The following is a 14730-nucleotide window of genomic DNA, read 5'->3' on the forward strand; positions in this document are numbered from 1 at the left end:
GAGTAGCCTCCATGCAAAATTTTATGTTTGAAATAGGAGTTGCTGAATAACAAAGAGCTCACAGAAGTAGGTGTTTATGATACCAAAACGGAAAAAAAAATAGCACCCCCATTAGCGCTCACCATCCAGTGAGGCACGACTCAGTGTGTCGAGAACCACCACAGCTCCTTGGTGTGACCTCTTCAGATTAGGCGGTGCCAGCAGCACACTGAAATTCACAGAGGCAATGTGCTGGGATTTCCATTATGTACGCTAAACACCAGGTGCAAGCGTCATCTGTTTGAGTTCTATTTAAAGGCTGTAATAAGGATACTGTATAATTACAAGCCCTGCATCTATTGCCTCAATGGCTTACACTACTTCTTTACCCTCCCAAACCAATTCTGAAGGAACACATGAAATTTCCCAAATTTTTGCATGTAGTCATAATTTTTTATATGCCCCTCCATTTCCGATTCTGAAGATATAATGCTTGATTCTTGATTAGTTCCTTTTTCCAGACTTCTACAGTGCTCTCGTGTTGAAAATTGAAACCGAATCTAATAACCGACCGCAACTCCTCTTTGGCAGTGGGAGCAGCACAACATCAGGCTGCACAAGTGTGACCAGTAGTTGGCAATACTGGTACAACCTTCCATGACGAGTACAGCTTGGGAGTGAGGGTTAAAGGGTTAATAACCAATTCAGGCAAAGAAAAAAGTTTGCTGCAGCTGGCCTTTATTCAGACCTAACATTTGACACGCATGAAACAGGAGGATCTCGACAGGGCACTCACCGCTTTGGCTCGCACTACCAGTGATTGCGCTGGGTTCATCCTGCACAGCAGATGCAGCGCCTGCATGCGCACACAGCCACCTGCTGTGTCCTCGTCCTGCTTGTCACCATTGGAGATCAGGGCAAGGCACACTACAAGGAAAATGAGGGAGCACACTCATCTCCTACACCTCCTGTGCTTAACAATACTAGGGTAATGGTAATTTCAATAAGTCACATCAGTGGCGCACTAATCAGAAAAGTTTGTTCTACTCTCGTTTATTCCCTGTTCGAACAGCTAACGGGCAACTTTAGATTTATAGACACAAGAATTAACAATAATTTGCAATGTGTTTTTCGCACAGGCACGTGGATCCTGCATAAAACAGCGCAAGTGAGGGTTTAGATACAGTTCGTCCACAAATTAAATGTAAAGACTAGTGTGTGCACTCTCTGTATGTCCCCTCAAAATGGATGACCTACACTGGCAGTTCTGTGCTTGTTAGTAACGTAATTAATTGAGAAGCTTAACGTCCCAAAACTGCGCAGTTGGTCATGAGGACGCTGCAGCGGAGCACTCAGGATTAATTCTTACCACGTAGTGCTCTTGTCAAACGTGTCACCACAGGCACAGAAGTGCGGGCACTGACACCTTGTGATTCTGCATCTGAACGACGTCTGGAAAACTATTATCGCTGTGAAACAAAATGTCAAAGAAATGGTTTTAGGCGCAAAAAGTAAGGCACGGACAAGAGAACAACAGACACAGACAGATGTCAGCCCGTGTCTGTCATTCTACTGTCCGTGTCTTATTTTGCACCTAAAACCATTTCTAAAAGCCCTGTATGTACCAACTAGCCCAACAGCGGACGCTACTAAAATATGTTAAAGGTTAACCTGTTTCTGGGCATAATAGTTTCAGTAGCAATGTAACCTTCTTAAAGGATGGGTTTTGTTTCCCTACAAGTGATGTCACACATGAATGTTTTGAATCTGGTGTGCATGAACACACTGTATAAGGATTGTTGCAAGTGCTCCTGTTTCTCGAATGTGCACGTCATAACATTACCAGCAGTGTCGTAATGAACAACTAACCAGTCAGTCCACTGTGGTAGGCTGACTGGTTAGTTGTTTTGGCTCTAATGCTGTGTTTAAAGCTTATTTGAGGTACTTTGTACACTTCTGTACAACTATATCTTGTGTGGAAAGAGAGATAGTATATAGAACTGCTCCATGACATGGCCAAAAAAATTTCTTTAGTTAATCTTTGAAAGGCCCCTAAGCAGAGCACACTGAAATTTTTCTTGAGTCTAAACACGTCATAACAAAGTTGCAGAACACGAAAATACCTTTGTTATATCCGATATTTGTTATAAGCATATATATATTCATGACATGCTGATAAAGGAAAGAAACATTTTAGATTTCCTTCATTATATCTGATAATTCGTTTCATCCTTGTTCTTTATATCACGATATGACTGTACAAACCGGTAGTTTTAGAGCACCACCTCCAGGGAATACTTCACTGCAAGTATTCTTTGAAAGGATATAGTAGCAGCAGAGAAAGAAGCAAATTAAGAGTAGAGGGGTAGCCTATTTTCTCGATGGTGTAAAAGGGTGGGTTATCCATCCCACAGCAGAGCAGGAGCTCTGAACCACTGCCTCAACCAGCGAGTGCAAGCAACATTGCCCCCCCCCCCCCCCCCAGCCCCGCCCGTCGGCCTTCTCCCATATTAGAGCCAAGTGTTCAAACTATGTTTAAATCACAAGTGCTGCCTCCTTTTCTTTCCCTTTTTTTTTATTGCAATAGGAATTATACAAACAATCGCAGTGCATTCGCACTGTCATGCAGCACTGGTATTGACAGTGCATGCACGTCCTGCACGTAGAGGGTTAGGAGGCCTCCAGAGACGTGCAGTGTGTTTGGCTGCAAGAACGACAAAACCAAATGGACGCAAAGTCACGTTCCACTCAATCCGCTCGGCCAAAACAGCGTTCTGCTGCCCTAGCTACTGCTGCTGCTGGCATAAGCACTGTCCACACACACACCCGCGTTCTCGCTGAGCAGCTGTGTGCGTACCGCATCATGGTGCACAACACTGGTCTAAGTGGAATACACAGTAAACCTCAAGCTAAAACAATCTAATCGTTCTTTTTCTTTTTAATGGGCGCAGGCAAGCGACCACGGTTTTCCTTCGGTCTCATCTCGCGCACCATCAGGGTGCGATGCCCATAACACTGTCAGTGCATTGTTGAGATATCTCAACAATGCACTAGCTGAATGCATGCGTATGAGAGATACTGCTTGCTCACCCTCAGAAAAGCTGTCCGGAGCATTGGCAATGAGTCGGCAGAGGAGGTCTGGCCCATTCCTGAGGTGAATTAGCGTCTCTGCAATGTCCTGAATATGCAGGATTCCTGGGAGCTCTGAAAGAAATTGCATTTTTTTTTTCAGTTAATGGTGCATCAAAGAAATATGCAGTCACGACATGTGAACACAGCCTTGCTGAAAGAAATGGCACAGGCCAGGGGAGGTTGAAACAACGCAAGCGCTTTGCTTCGTTGAGTGGATACTAATAAGCAACACTGTGTTTATTACGCAAAGTATTCTTCTTTGAATTGATTTGGCAAGAAAAGGTTGGTTACCAGAAGAGAAAGTGTAAGGCAAAGTTTTTTTTCTTTTTGACTTTTGTTCTCGCATCACAGTGCTGGTACATTAGATATTACATCAAAAATTTGGAAGTACTTTCACATGTCTAGGTCGGTTGTTCAGAAAAAGTAATAAAATAACAACAATGTTGCATGTTTCATTCGCTTAGAATGCGATGTAATTCTTTTTTACCTATGAACACACCGACTAAAGTCCCAAGAAGACACTGTCCGAATCTTGTGACATCACAAGTAGCATGGAGGGCACTTCACGAGTCTCTCATTGTTGTCTTTCCTATCTTACCAGGACTCTGCTCACAGCAAGACTGATGCCCCTAGTATTCCAAAGCCTAATTTGCAAGCAAATATTGCCTGAAAACATCAGCATTACTTCAGAATGCTGCTCATAAAACATGCTGTTACCACGCCTCCGCACGCTATGCCTGCTCAGCATGCTTGCCAAGTACAGTCAAACCTCAATATAGCAATCATGGATGCAACAAATCATTGGACATACTGAAGCAAATCTGAAATGTTTCTCGTCAATATCGGAATGTGAGGATATGTGCTTCTACCAAACAGTGGATATAATGAAGGTGTTCGTGCTGCTTTGTCATTACCACATTTGACTACACGTCGAACATCAGAGCACTTACCTGCATGAGCAATGCACATGACGTCTGCAACTTCATCCAGATAGACATCATTGTCAAACAGGTCCGACGACTTCGTGCCCATTTCAGTTCGGCTATCCTTGACCTAGTAATGTGAGCACTGAAGTTAGTAGATGGCACTGTAGGTTTTGAAGTGTAGTACAATTTATTTCAGTTCATTCAATACTCAGAGGTACCCGTGCATTTTAAACGTTCCTCCTGACTAGAGATTAGGATAATTCAAACCAAATCTGCATGGTCTACAGGGGTTGAATTAACAGATGTCGACTGTATATAGCTAACGAACGAGCACGGTGGCTTTTAAGTACAATGCATATGTGGCATAGACTAACAATAAAATTTTCCTAGTTATGTGGAGAAGTAAACCTACTATCTTTTTTTCTTTCATGCATTATGGAAGACTGCATAAATACAAGATGATGTCAGTCAAGTTAGTCACCAGTTTTCTGGTCAATACTGTGGATCTATGCAAAACATTAGACAACTATCTCACACAGGCAAAAATAGGTACAACTAATATCCGAGTCAGACAAGGGGTCTTAATGGCGAACGTGCGTTGTAGTTGATAAAATTGTCAAGGCCCATCAGTTCTGTCGCAGCCGAATCCAGACGTCAAATGTCTGAATTGCTCCCAAGGCCACTACGTTCAGTTGCGGCGGTTTTTCAATTTGAATGAACAGGCTCGACAAGTCGACGGCGGCAGGGTTGAGTGACCAATGAGCGGGCAACACTTCTCACTTGAGCAATGAAAGCCAAAAGTTCGCTGAGCACCAATCGCAACTTCCTGGCAGCGTCACTCCTTTCGAATTCGAGTGCCAAGGAATTTTGGAGTGACGATACCAATATGCTGTCCCCGGAGTGGGGTCCAAGTTTCAATCTGGAAAAGAAAAAAAAGAAGGGTGGGAGGGGAATTGTATTACACGACCCTGAACTCAAACGAGCAACAGAGAGTACGCGCGCAGTTTTACCGAAGCTGTTGTTCCTTCTTCACATCGAGCTCGAGCGCGTGGAAATCGATAGACAACAGGGCTACCAGTGAATTGACGAGCTCTATGCCGGAGAGTATCTTCAGCACAGTTTTCTTCTTCTGTCCCCAATCTTTTCGCTGGTCCAGAGGGGAACACAACGCCATGCGAACGAGACATGGAAGTAGAGGCCGCAGCTCCCATTCTGGCAGAGCAGCCAAGCTATCAACGTCAACGTTTTGTATCGCGTCGTACGCTCTAGGCGTGACTGGAACTTTAAAGCTGGAGGCAAAGTCTTCTCTAGCCATTGTCAAAAGCCGAACACGAATTCTGTAGTTGAATACACACTTTAGCACGTCCGATTGGCATCAAACATCATAATCGATTGATGCTCATTGCACTGAGGCTGACTGAAACAACAAAAGCATTTCAGTGAAGCATGCACTGAAGCCAGTGAAGTCACGACGCCCCTTGAAGCTCTTGCTTGTTGTTTATAAACTTGTTCAATCTTGTTGATGATCTAATATTGTTTCAGTTGTTTACTTGCTTCGCTTCGCCGTTCTACATCATCAATGACACTTCGATTCAAAAAATACCTCGGCACCACAAATGAAAAGGCGCAGGTGGTGCCAGTTTCGGCATGCCGGGCTGCACCCACTCACTGCTTACTCACTGCAGGCATAGAGAAAGGGAATTGAACTCTATGCTGCAGGGCTCAAGGGCGCACTGCACCGCGGCGGCACCTTGCCTTGCACCCCGTTCAATCGAGCACGGAGGTGCAGGGTGCATCGCTGTACCTCGGCGAACCTAGGTGCAGAAGGCGCAGAGAAACTTGGCTGAATCAAATAAGCTAAAAGAAACTCGCCCAGTTTCCGTCTTGCACATCACGGTTTTCGTTCTTAGTTGCGTGCACTATGTGGAAACAAAACATGCAGTAATGAAATGCGCACAGTAAGGATAAATTAAGAAGTGCATGTGTTTTTCTCGCATACACCACGTTCGTCCATTAAATGTGAGCTGCATGTGGATGCCCACGCATCTCGGTCTTTGTTTCAGTGCACGTACGTACCAACAACAGCCGCGCGTATCCACCCAGTTTCGCAACATTGCATTGCGTAACTTTCGTTCACTGCGACAGAGGCAATGCCGCACCGTCAAATTAGCTGACCTGCCCCTAGAGAACACCAAGTCAAAGCAGTGGAGTTGCAAGCCATGTACCGTTTCCTTTTGGCAGGCGGCAGAAGTCCACATATGGGCCAGTTACCGTGCAGATATGTATAGTTCTGTGGTCATAGCAGGCCATCAGCCACATGACGCACAGCTAATTCTCTCTGGACCAGCAATTATATGGTTACTATTCAGGTACGACGTTGGGAATTAATTGCAGGTACTGATCCAGTTCCCCGTCACAGAATAGTTATTCTGATCTTGCCCTGCAGCAAGATACAGCCCGTGGTTACGTGGCACCACTTTAAAGCAAGTATAGCTCGGGTCTTTCTAGCTCGAGGGCTCTTATCTAAAAATACTGAAAAAGAGAAATCGTTTTTCTCGGCAACTACTGCACCAAATTTGTTTAGATTTGTTATGTTTAAAAGAATTCGTGAAAAGCTAGTGACTATAACGGCAGCAATTATTCGATTTATGCTACCCATTCTTTAATAAAAATTGTTGAAAATCGCCAATTTTCAGAAAATGCAACTATCAAGATTGCAACTTTGTAACTTGGCAATGAAAAATTATATCACGATTGTGTAAATTGCATCTAATAGCACGTCTAAAGCGTACAAGAATAAGCTTATTGATTGGAAAAGGCACAGAGGTCAGCCAGAAAGTGGACTCTCTGGCCTGCTACAAGGGAAGGGGAAAAGGAGAAGAAAGAGGGTCACAATGGGGTATGATGATGGGAGCAACGACATGAAAGAACACATCGCATAAGTTCTACCATCACAAGCGCGAGTCCAGGCCTGTTTCACCTAAGAAACGTGAAAAAGCATGCATTGCCTCTATCGTCTGCCAACTCTCTGGCCATGTGCCTAGCAGGAGGTCCACCGATCGTGGTCTTCTGTCTAAATGCCTCAAGGTAGCTGCAAGTGTCTTTCGCACGCATGCACAGGGCATACTATATGCGCACATGGTCTATAGTCTCAAGAACGCCACACGCTGAACAGCCCAGAGAGTCCGCCATGTCCAATGATCTGCAAGTACCTGCACGTGAAAGCGACGCCTAAACGTAGTCTGTGTATCAGGCAGGCATGAGGGCATAGAATTCCATGAGGAAAAGAAAAATGCATAGTGGGATCCAGCCTTTTAAGGCGGACATGGCGAGCATCTGGCGGGGCCCAGTATCTTCTCATCGCACTCCTCATTAATTCCGACAGCAGGCATGTGAGGTCCGGTCTAGGGAACAGTACAACAGTTCGCAGGCCATTGCTGAGCGCACGCCTTGCTTCAGAATTAGCCATCTCATTACCATTGAGCCCACAGTGTCCCAGTATCCATCGGAACATTATTCAGTGGTCTTTTTCTTTAGCGCATGAAAGGAGCTCGGTGATCTGCAGTGCCAGAGCCTGATAGGCAGCGTGGCACAGGAAGCATTTCCAAATTTGTAGCACGTTTCGAGTCCGTGAAGATGCACCACTCTTGAGGTCATTCCCAGCAGATGTGACGAATCGCTTCCCTAATGGCCACACGCTTTGCAGGGGTTGATGTAGAATTATGGTCTAAAACGAAACTTCAACTCAGCGGATATCACCACAGCTGCTGTCGATGCCTTTTGTGACGTGGATCTGTCAGTGCAGTGTACTCATGAACATAGGTCTGGTATTCTGACCAGATTTATGCAAGAGCAAGTTGCTGCAGTCCGCTAACGGGAACCAATGATTTCTTTAGTATGCTGGGGGCATGCAGGCACACTGAAGGTTGAATCATCACCCACAGTGGTTTGAGGGAGTGATATGGAAGGGCATAGCCTGATGTTGTGTGGGGTAGATGGCGGTGGAGTGCACTTGTGAAACTGCAGTCTGGCCGCTCATGCAGAATCGACGTCATTGGATGGCGATAGTGTCATGTGAGTAAGTGTAAATACACACAAAGTGGTTTGTGGGACATGCATACCGATAATGGCCAGACGCAGGCTTCCTCAACTGTGCCTTTGTTAGAGACCCGCCGTGGCAAGCCAAGGCATATTTTGAGTGCCTGTGCTTGAACGCCCCCTCTAATGTCCGCAAGCGGTAAATGCTCAAGTTTGACAGTATCGGGAGGCTGTACCAAATGTTGTAGCCTATGAATAAAGACTGATAAAGTCGCAGTAAGGAGCTCTCCATGGGGCCGCACTTCATGCCTGCTACGAAGCGAAGAACATGGCATAAAAAGAGCAAGTTTTTGCTTCAGCATGTTAACATGCCTCGACCATGCCCAGGAATCTGTGGTGGGAGACATAAGGTATCACAACACCATTAACGGAGATTGAGTAGCGGCAGGCATATTTGCGTGTGAATGCAACCACGCTTTTCAGCAGCTACGAGCAAACCCTGATGCTGTAGGTATAGTGAAACAGATGACACAGCACGTTGTGATCTCACACGCAGTTGTATATGGGCATGTTGAACCAGAAGCCCAGATGCAGATGTCATCAGCGTATGCACCGATGTGGATGTGAGCTGGAAGTTCACTTACCAGGCCAATCAGCGCCCCATTATATAAGGTTGGGCTAAGAACTCCTCCCTGAGGAACTCCACGGCTTACCAGATCACGAGTAGCCTCTCCGTCAGACGTGGGCATGTAAACGAAGTGTAAGGCGGACAGAATTGCAGTATGACACATATTAATCTCAAATTTACCACTAATATGGGAGTAGGATTTTTGCAACACCTACGTAAACATTGTAACAAATTCACGTAAGATATAAATTGATATATACAATTTGTTTGCTTTGGATGCTCTAACGGATGTAGTTTACAGAATTGTGATATCTGTTCTTGGTGCACAGCTATAAGTTTGTAAACTTCTTGCTTCCATTGTTCTTACTGTCCGGTTTGTGAAAATTTCTTGTGAAACTGCACTCTAGTTGCACTTGAATAAATGTCATGTGACCTCGAAGAATGGTTCCCTGAAGTGACAGCCTTATATGAGTATTTACAAGGCCTCATAGTAGGAGACAGTTCACTTTCACATTCTCTCGGAGGAGCCATGCAACAAGCGGATTCAGCTAAACATGTTAGGGGTATGTATGTGTTTTGTGCACATTTGAACAAATGCACATCATTGAAAAAGGCCATGTAACATGCTGTGAAAGTTTTAATACACAAAGATACAATTAAGAAATATTTTCCTCGCACCAAGTGCGATTACTTCTCAGTTGGATTTTTAAAAATGTATTGGCTGCCAAGTTAATTGGGAAGGTGGCCCTTACACAGCTGCAGCCCTTACATAGTAAGATTTTTTATTCGTGTAACTGTCTTATGCTTCCCTGTCACTAACCCGGCTTCGCCTTTCTGGCAAAACTGCAGCCTCTTCTTTTTACTGCGAGTCCCAGTATAAGTGTTGCTACGCATGACTGCTATGGATTCTGATTTCAAGTGAATCCAGCTTGGTGTCATTTCGGTTACCGAGTGAATTTTATATATTTATGACCTGTGCATGCAAGTGGCGATGCTTCCATCCCTAATAAATGCTGAGAATTATTAGAAGAGTTTCTTTTTTTTTTCACGAGTTGTTAGCATTGCCTACTGGAAACAGAAACAATACTGAGACACATATCATTCATGTGCATTTCACATGCCAGTCACTGATGTCTGCAGGTTTTTATAGGGCCAAAAAACAAGCAAAGGAATTCGAAGCGAGGTGAACACACAGCAACATATTCATTCCCTAGGCACAGGCAATCCATACCATTAGAAGTAATTGATAATTGGCCACCCACTTCTCCTTAAAAAATATAAGAGTGTTTTGTCCTGTGCATATAGTTAAGTATGTTATGTTCACAGTGGAAATAATAATTAAAAAATTTTGTATAATCCCCCATTACTCGATGGTCCAACTGGAGCCTGTGATGTACCTTTAAATAAATATAAATATGCCGAGGCAGGGGGCAGAGCCACCCCCCCCCCCCCCCCCCACGAAAACTTCTGAGGGGGCTTGGGCCCCGGCTCCTCCCCTTAGTAAGTGCCTGTGCCATGTAGCAGCGATCATTGTCAATCGCGATAGAGAAATTCTATCCATATTGGGCCCAGTGGCAATCAAAAGTGACCATATGACACCGCAATAAGTCAGCACCGATAATAATTTTGTCCTGATAAACTTCATCGGCATAATGCAGAGGCACGTCTTAGCCTCAATGTCTCAGGGAATAGAAAGCAGTACGTTTATTTCACATTTCTAAGTACATGTAAACATGGTTTACCTTCAACTACATAAATATTTCCTTTTGTCCTTTTCAGAAGCAGTAAGATGCAAGTTCAGCAGAATACGCCGACACTACATCTGCACACTTTTTGCAAGAAGATTGTTTTCTGCCCAAGTGGCAACTTTTGACAGCTAGATATTGTGCACTGCATGGCATACACCACTGCCCCTCACCCCTCAGGTCCGACCTTGTATATGGCACCCACTATATATATATATATCAGCATTAACACTGCCAACGAATAAATATACTAAACTGCTGCCAACTTTTCCTAAGTGCACCTGGTTTGAATCATTGTCTTCTGGGGCACATTTTCTTATTGTCAAAAGTAATTCATCTGTCCAATTTTCAACTGTCTACCAACAATTACATTTTATATGGAGAAACAACTTGTATCAACAATCAGTACATGACCTAGTTAAAAACATTAACCTGAATATCATTGCGAACCGACGTGGTCAATGGGATATGTGATTCTGAATATACATGACAAATGTGTCATTCTCCCTTTTACAAGAAAAAATGTCCTCATATACTTACTTCCTTGGCTCCCTATCTCTGCTTACAGTTTCTACTTACAAGTACTTAAGAACTACCAATTTATCATGGAACTTACTATGTGAACAGCATTTCATTCATTTGCGTACCGTAAGCTCTCTATATTTAGACATAGGCACTTTAGAAACCACATTTTCTAGCGTTAAACTTCTTACCTATTTTTCAATTATACGGGTGAAACACAAATGTGCCATTCTAGCATACATAGGACCTGTATACTGTGCGGATAATATAAAAAGTTTTAAGTGGTTCACCATTCAATGCAAATGAATTAGATCTACAGCCAACCATGGATCTATCGAACCCACATATTATTATTATTATTAAACACATATTACTGTGTAGAACGAACAGCTATAAAATCCCCTTGAAAATGTTTGTATAATATTTTTATTTTATATATCGAATTACCTATATATTTAACTTTTTTGTGATCTCCTTCAGATTCTATATATCTGGGTTCGACTGCGTCTACAAGCGCTCTCGGTCAGATTCACCAATGTGAATTTCCAAAAAAAGAACAGTGAGAAATAATTACTTGAAGATCAAAGAAAAAGATTTACATTGGAGTTACTATTGCAACTTCCTTACAAGAAACATTCACTAGGCCTGACCTTATATGTGTCACCATTAGTATCTAGGCAAACAAGAAACCACCATCCTTGTTCTTGAACACCAGTTTTTGTTATAACTAACTCATACAAGTAATCTTTCTGTGAACATTGAATGACTTGCAATCAGCTTCCTCCAAGAGAATAATAAGCATCTTTCCTAAACGTTCTGTTAACTCTGTGCATCTTAGTATCCATGTTTTTTGTGCTTCACATGTTAGCATGTCTAATACACAGTTTCATGATCACAGCTCTTAAAAAACATTGTGCTACAGTGTTTTATTTTTCATACTTCATAGTACCCTGCCTGCTTGGACTTCGTCCCTACAGTACTTTATAAACAAAATATATATTTTTTTAAAATATGTGTTGGATGTAGGTCACACTGTATGAATAAAGAACTCAAATGTGATTCAAAGTGAGAAACACAGGCATGAGGGTGCAGAATTTTTAAAACCTAAGCAAACTGTTGCCTGCATGAACAGAGCCACTGTTAGAAGGTGACACTGATCTTCAATCTCCGGAATGCTAGTGTGCTAAAGTAAAATACAAAGGTTACAAAAGTGGAGAGCAGTCATCAGAAGAAAACAGCACTGCATCCGTGACTGCCTCCTTTCTTGTCCAGTCATCAGACCATTTTCTTCACGATAGAATGCAGTGCATCAAAATGATTTTCATTACCCAGACCCAACATGAAGCACTACAATTGATAGGTCCGTTGGTCAATGCTGACAACTACTTCAGCCAATCTATTGTCTCATTAAAGGCGAATGCCAGTACTTAACTGAGAGTTTGAAAAAGATTGCTCGCACTAAGAAACATTTAATAAGAAATTCACTTTGAAATTGAGAGTTCAACGAGAACTTGTCTGGTCAGAGATGCTCATAGTCAAAGGTAAAAATGGACCTCAACCAAAAACATTAAAATAAAAGAAAACAAGACCTTTCGGCTCCCATAGGGGAGCGCCCGTTTTTACCTTTGACTAGAAACTCACTTTCCGTGGCACCACAGGTGGGTTACCGGAAAATTGTGAACAAGTAAAATGCAAAATAAAGATTCACAAGGGAAAAGCAGTGTTCGTAGTGAGAAATGCATGCATGCTCAGTTGTTATATCGCCATGATCCAATAATGTGTTGGTCCACCAGGTCACAATATGAGCTGCCAAGTTCTAAGTCGCATCAAATATTTGTGACATTATTTATCCATCCTGTAAAAAAAAGTGTCTCTTAAATGTTCTTCACCCAGCAACAAACAACAAAAAACTTCTCTCAAACTCTAAGAATTACGTTTATTTAGCATATCCACACCCAGAGGTCTCCTTCGAAGTAGACATTCAGCAGACAATGGCTTTAGCAATAGCTGAAGTTTCAATGACAGTCATTGCTGTGTACCCTTATTTCGGCACTTGATGACCAAATTACAGAGTGGCAGGAAAATTTGCAGTTTGTGTTCTCAGGCTGGCACTGACTCAAACAGTCCTTGAACGCAAGGTGCCAGCATACAGGTAACAGTGCCTGGCCAACAAGGTCTGGGAGGTTGTAATGATGTTTGGGCAGGCACTCTGCAGCCGCACCATTACATTTGCACCCCCCCCCCCCCCCCCACTACAGAGTTCACTATAGACAGCCAGACGGTGCAATCTGGCCTCCTCTGCTGATGTCACATGGTAAGTAGCCACCAGCAGCTTTTTTGTTTTCCTTTAATGTTTTTGACATCAAAGATGAGAACCCATCACACAGAAGTCAGTGAGCTTTGCGATTAAGCCCTGTCAGCTAATGTTTTCCAATTAGGTTCCAAACTTAGCACAAGGTTCCAAAACTGCGCAAGGTTGCACAAACCTCTGCCAACACATCCTTAAGCATGCTATGTGGGGTAATATTTTGTACCCTTTACAAGTCCATGCACATGCACTGCTTCCTTTTGAATGGTATAAAGTTAGGTGCTCGCAACCACACAGCATAATTGCGTACAAGCCATGGCAGCAAAGCGAACGCTGAAAGGCAGTGAGCACAGCTTCAACATATGCACTTGGCTAGTTGGAAATTCGTAGCCAACACGCAATCCTTTGGTGGATTAATGACAAAGACAACATGAAATGGAGAACGAATACCAGGTTGCAAGTGATGGTTTATCGGGGCACTATAAACATATTTATACAGAACAGGCCCACACGTGGGCACAAGGAAAATTGGCAACAAACTGGATGGGTAGTTCTGAACTTAGTGTCACACATTCCTTCCCCCTTCTTCTTTGGCTTCTGGATTGGATTGGCGCGGCTCGCTACGTGCTTGCGCGCGCTTTTCCGAGCGCAGATTGGTGTGCGCCTGGTTTCTGCACTAGGCTGTTATGCGATCGCTTTTTCGAGCGCAGATTGATGTGAGCCTGGTTTCTGCACTAGGCTTTTGCACGATCGCCTGCTTTTTGCACTGGGCTTTCAAAAGGCGAAGTGAGCGTCGCTTACTGCAGGCGGCAAGTGATTTGGCTCACGTACTGCGTGAGCAAAAACATAGGCACGTGGCTCATGAAGGAGATGACCGGCGACTTGCTTAATCTGTCGGACCATGTCATCGCCGACTGGAGGAACTACACTCGTGAGGTCGTGCGGGACGAGCTGCATGGCGCGACCCCCACTCGGTGGCCCCGGGAGGATTGTGCAAATTGATGAATGCCTCCTTCGCGGCAAGCGAAAATACAATCGAGGCCGCCTGATGACGGGCGACAACGTTCCGCCGAACCGCCAAAATTACGGCGGCATTGCAGATCGTGGACCATGGGTATTCGGCATGATCTGCGTGACCACCGGGGAGCTCCGACTATTCAAGGTCGACCGACGAGACGCGGCGACGCTAGGCCCCATTATTGCAGCCAACGTTGAACCGGGAACCACCATCCACAGTGATGAATGGGCCCCATACAACTGCATCCCGAACTTGGTGGGGGATAACGGAGCAAGACTGAATTTGCAATGGGAGGCTGTTAACCACAGCATGAACTTTGTAGACCCAATCACGGGCGCTCACACCCAGAAAATCGAAAGCTACTGGCAGAAGGTGAAGCGCTACCTCGACTCCGCCGGCTACAGGGTGACTCCACAGCTTCTCGAGTCGCACCT

General features: G+C 44.1%; 1 protein-coding gene across 1 annotated transcript in view; it reads right to left on the reverse strand.

Annotated features, from left to right (window-relative positions):
• IntS2 (integrator complex subunit 2) overlaps positions 1–5701 on the reverse strand; it is a 42256-nt gene extending 36555 nt beyond the window's left edge. The window contains exons 1-5 of the mRNA XM_070533897.1: positions 5048–5701; positions 4818–4956; positions 4062–4164; positions 3070–3183; positions 776–906 (exon numbers count right to left, since the gene is read on the reverse strand). Coding sequence (XP_070389998.1) covers positions 776–906; positions 3070–3183; positions 4062–4164; positions 4818–4956; positions 5048–5352 — 792 coding nt within the window. The 5' untranslated portion in view covers positions 5353–5701. The remainder of the gene's footprint in view (positions 1–775; positions 907–3069; positions 3184–4061; positions 4165–4817; positions 4957–5047) is intronic.
• Between the last annotated feature and the right edge of the window lie 9029 nt (positions 5702–14730).

This window comes from Dermacentor albipictus, chromosome 2, assembly GCF_038994185.2.
Source record: "Dermacentor albipictus isolate Rhodes 1998 colony chromosome 2, USDA_Dalb.pri_finalv2, whole genome shotgun sequence".
Classification (NCBI taxonomy): domain Eukaryota; kingdom Metazoa; phylum Arthropoda; class Arachnida; order Ixodida; family Ixodidae; genus Dermacentor; species Dermacentor albipictus.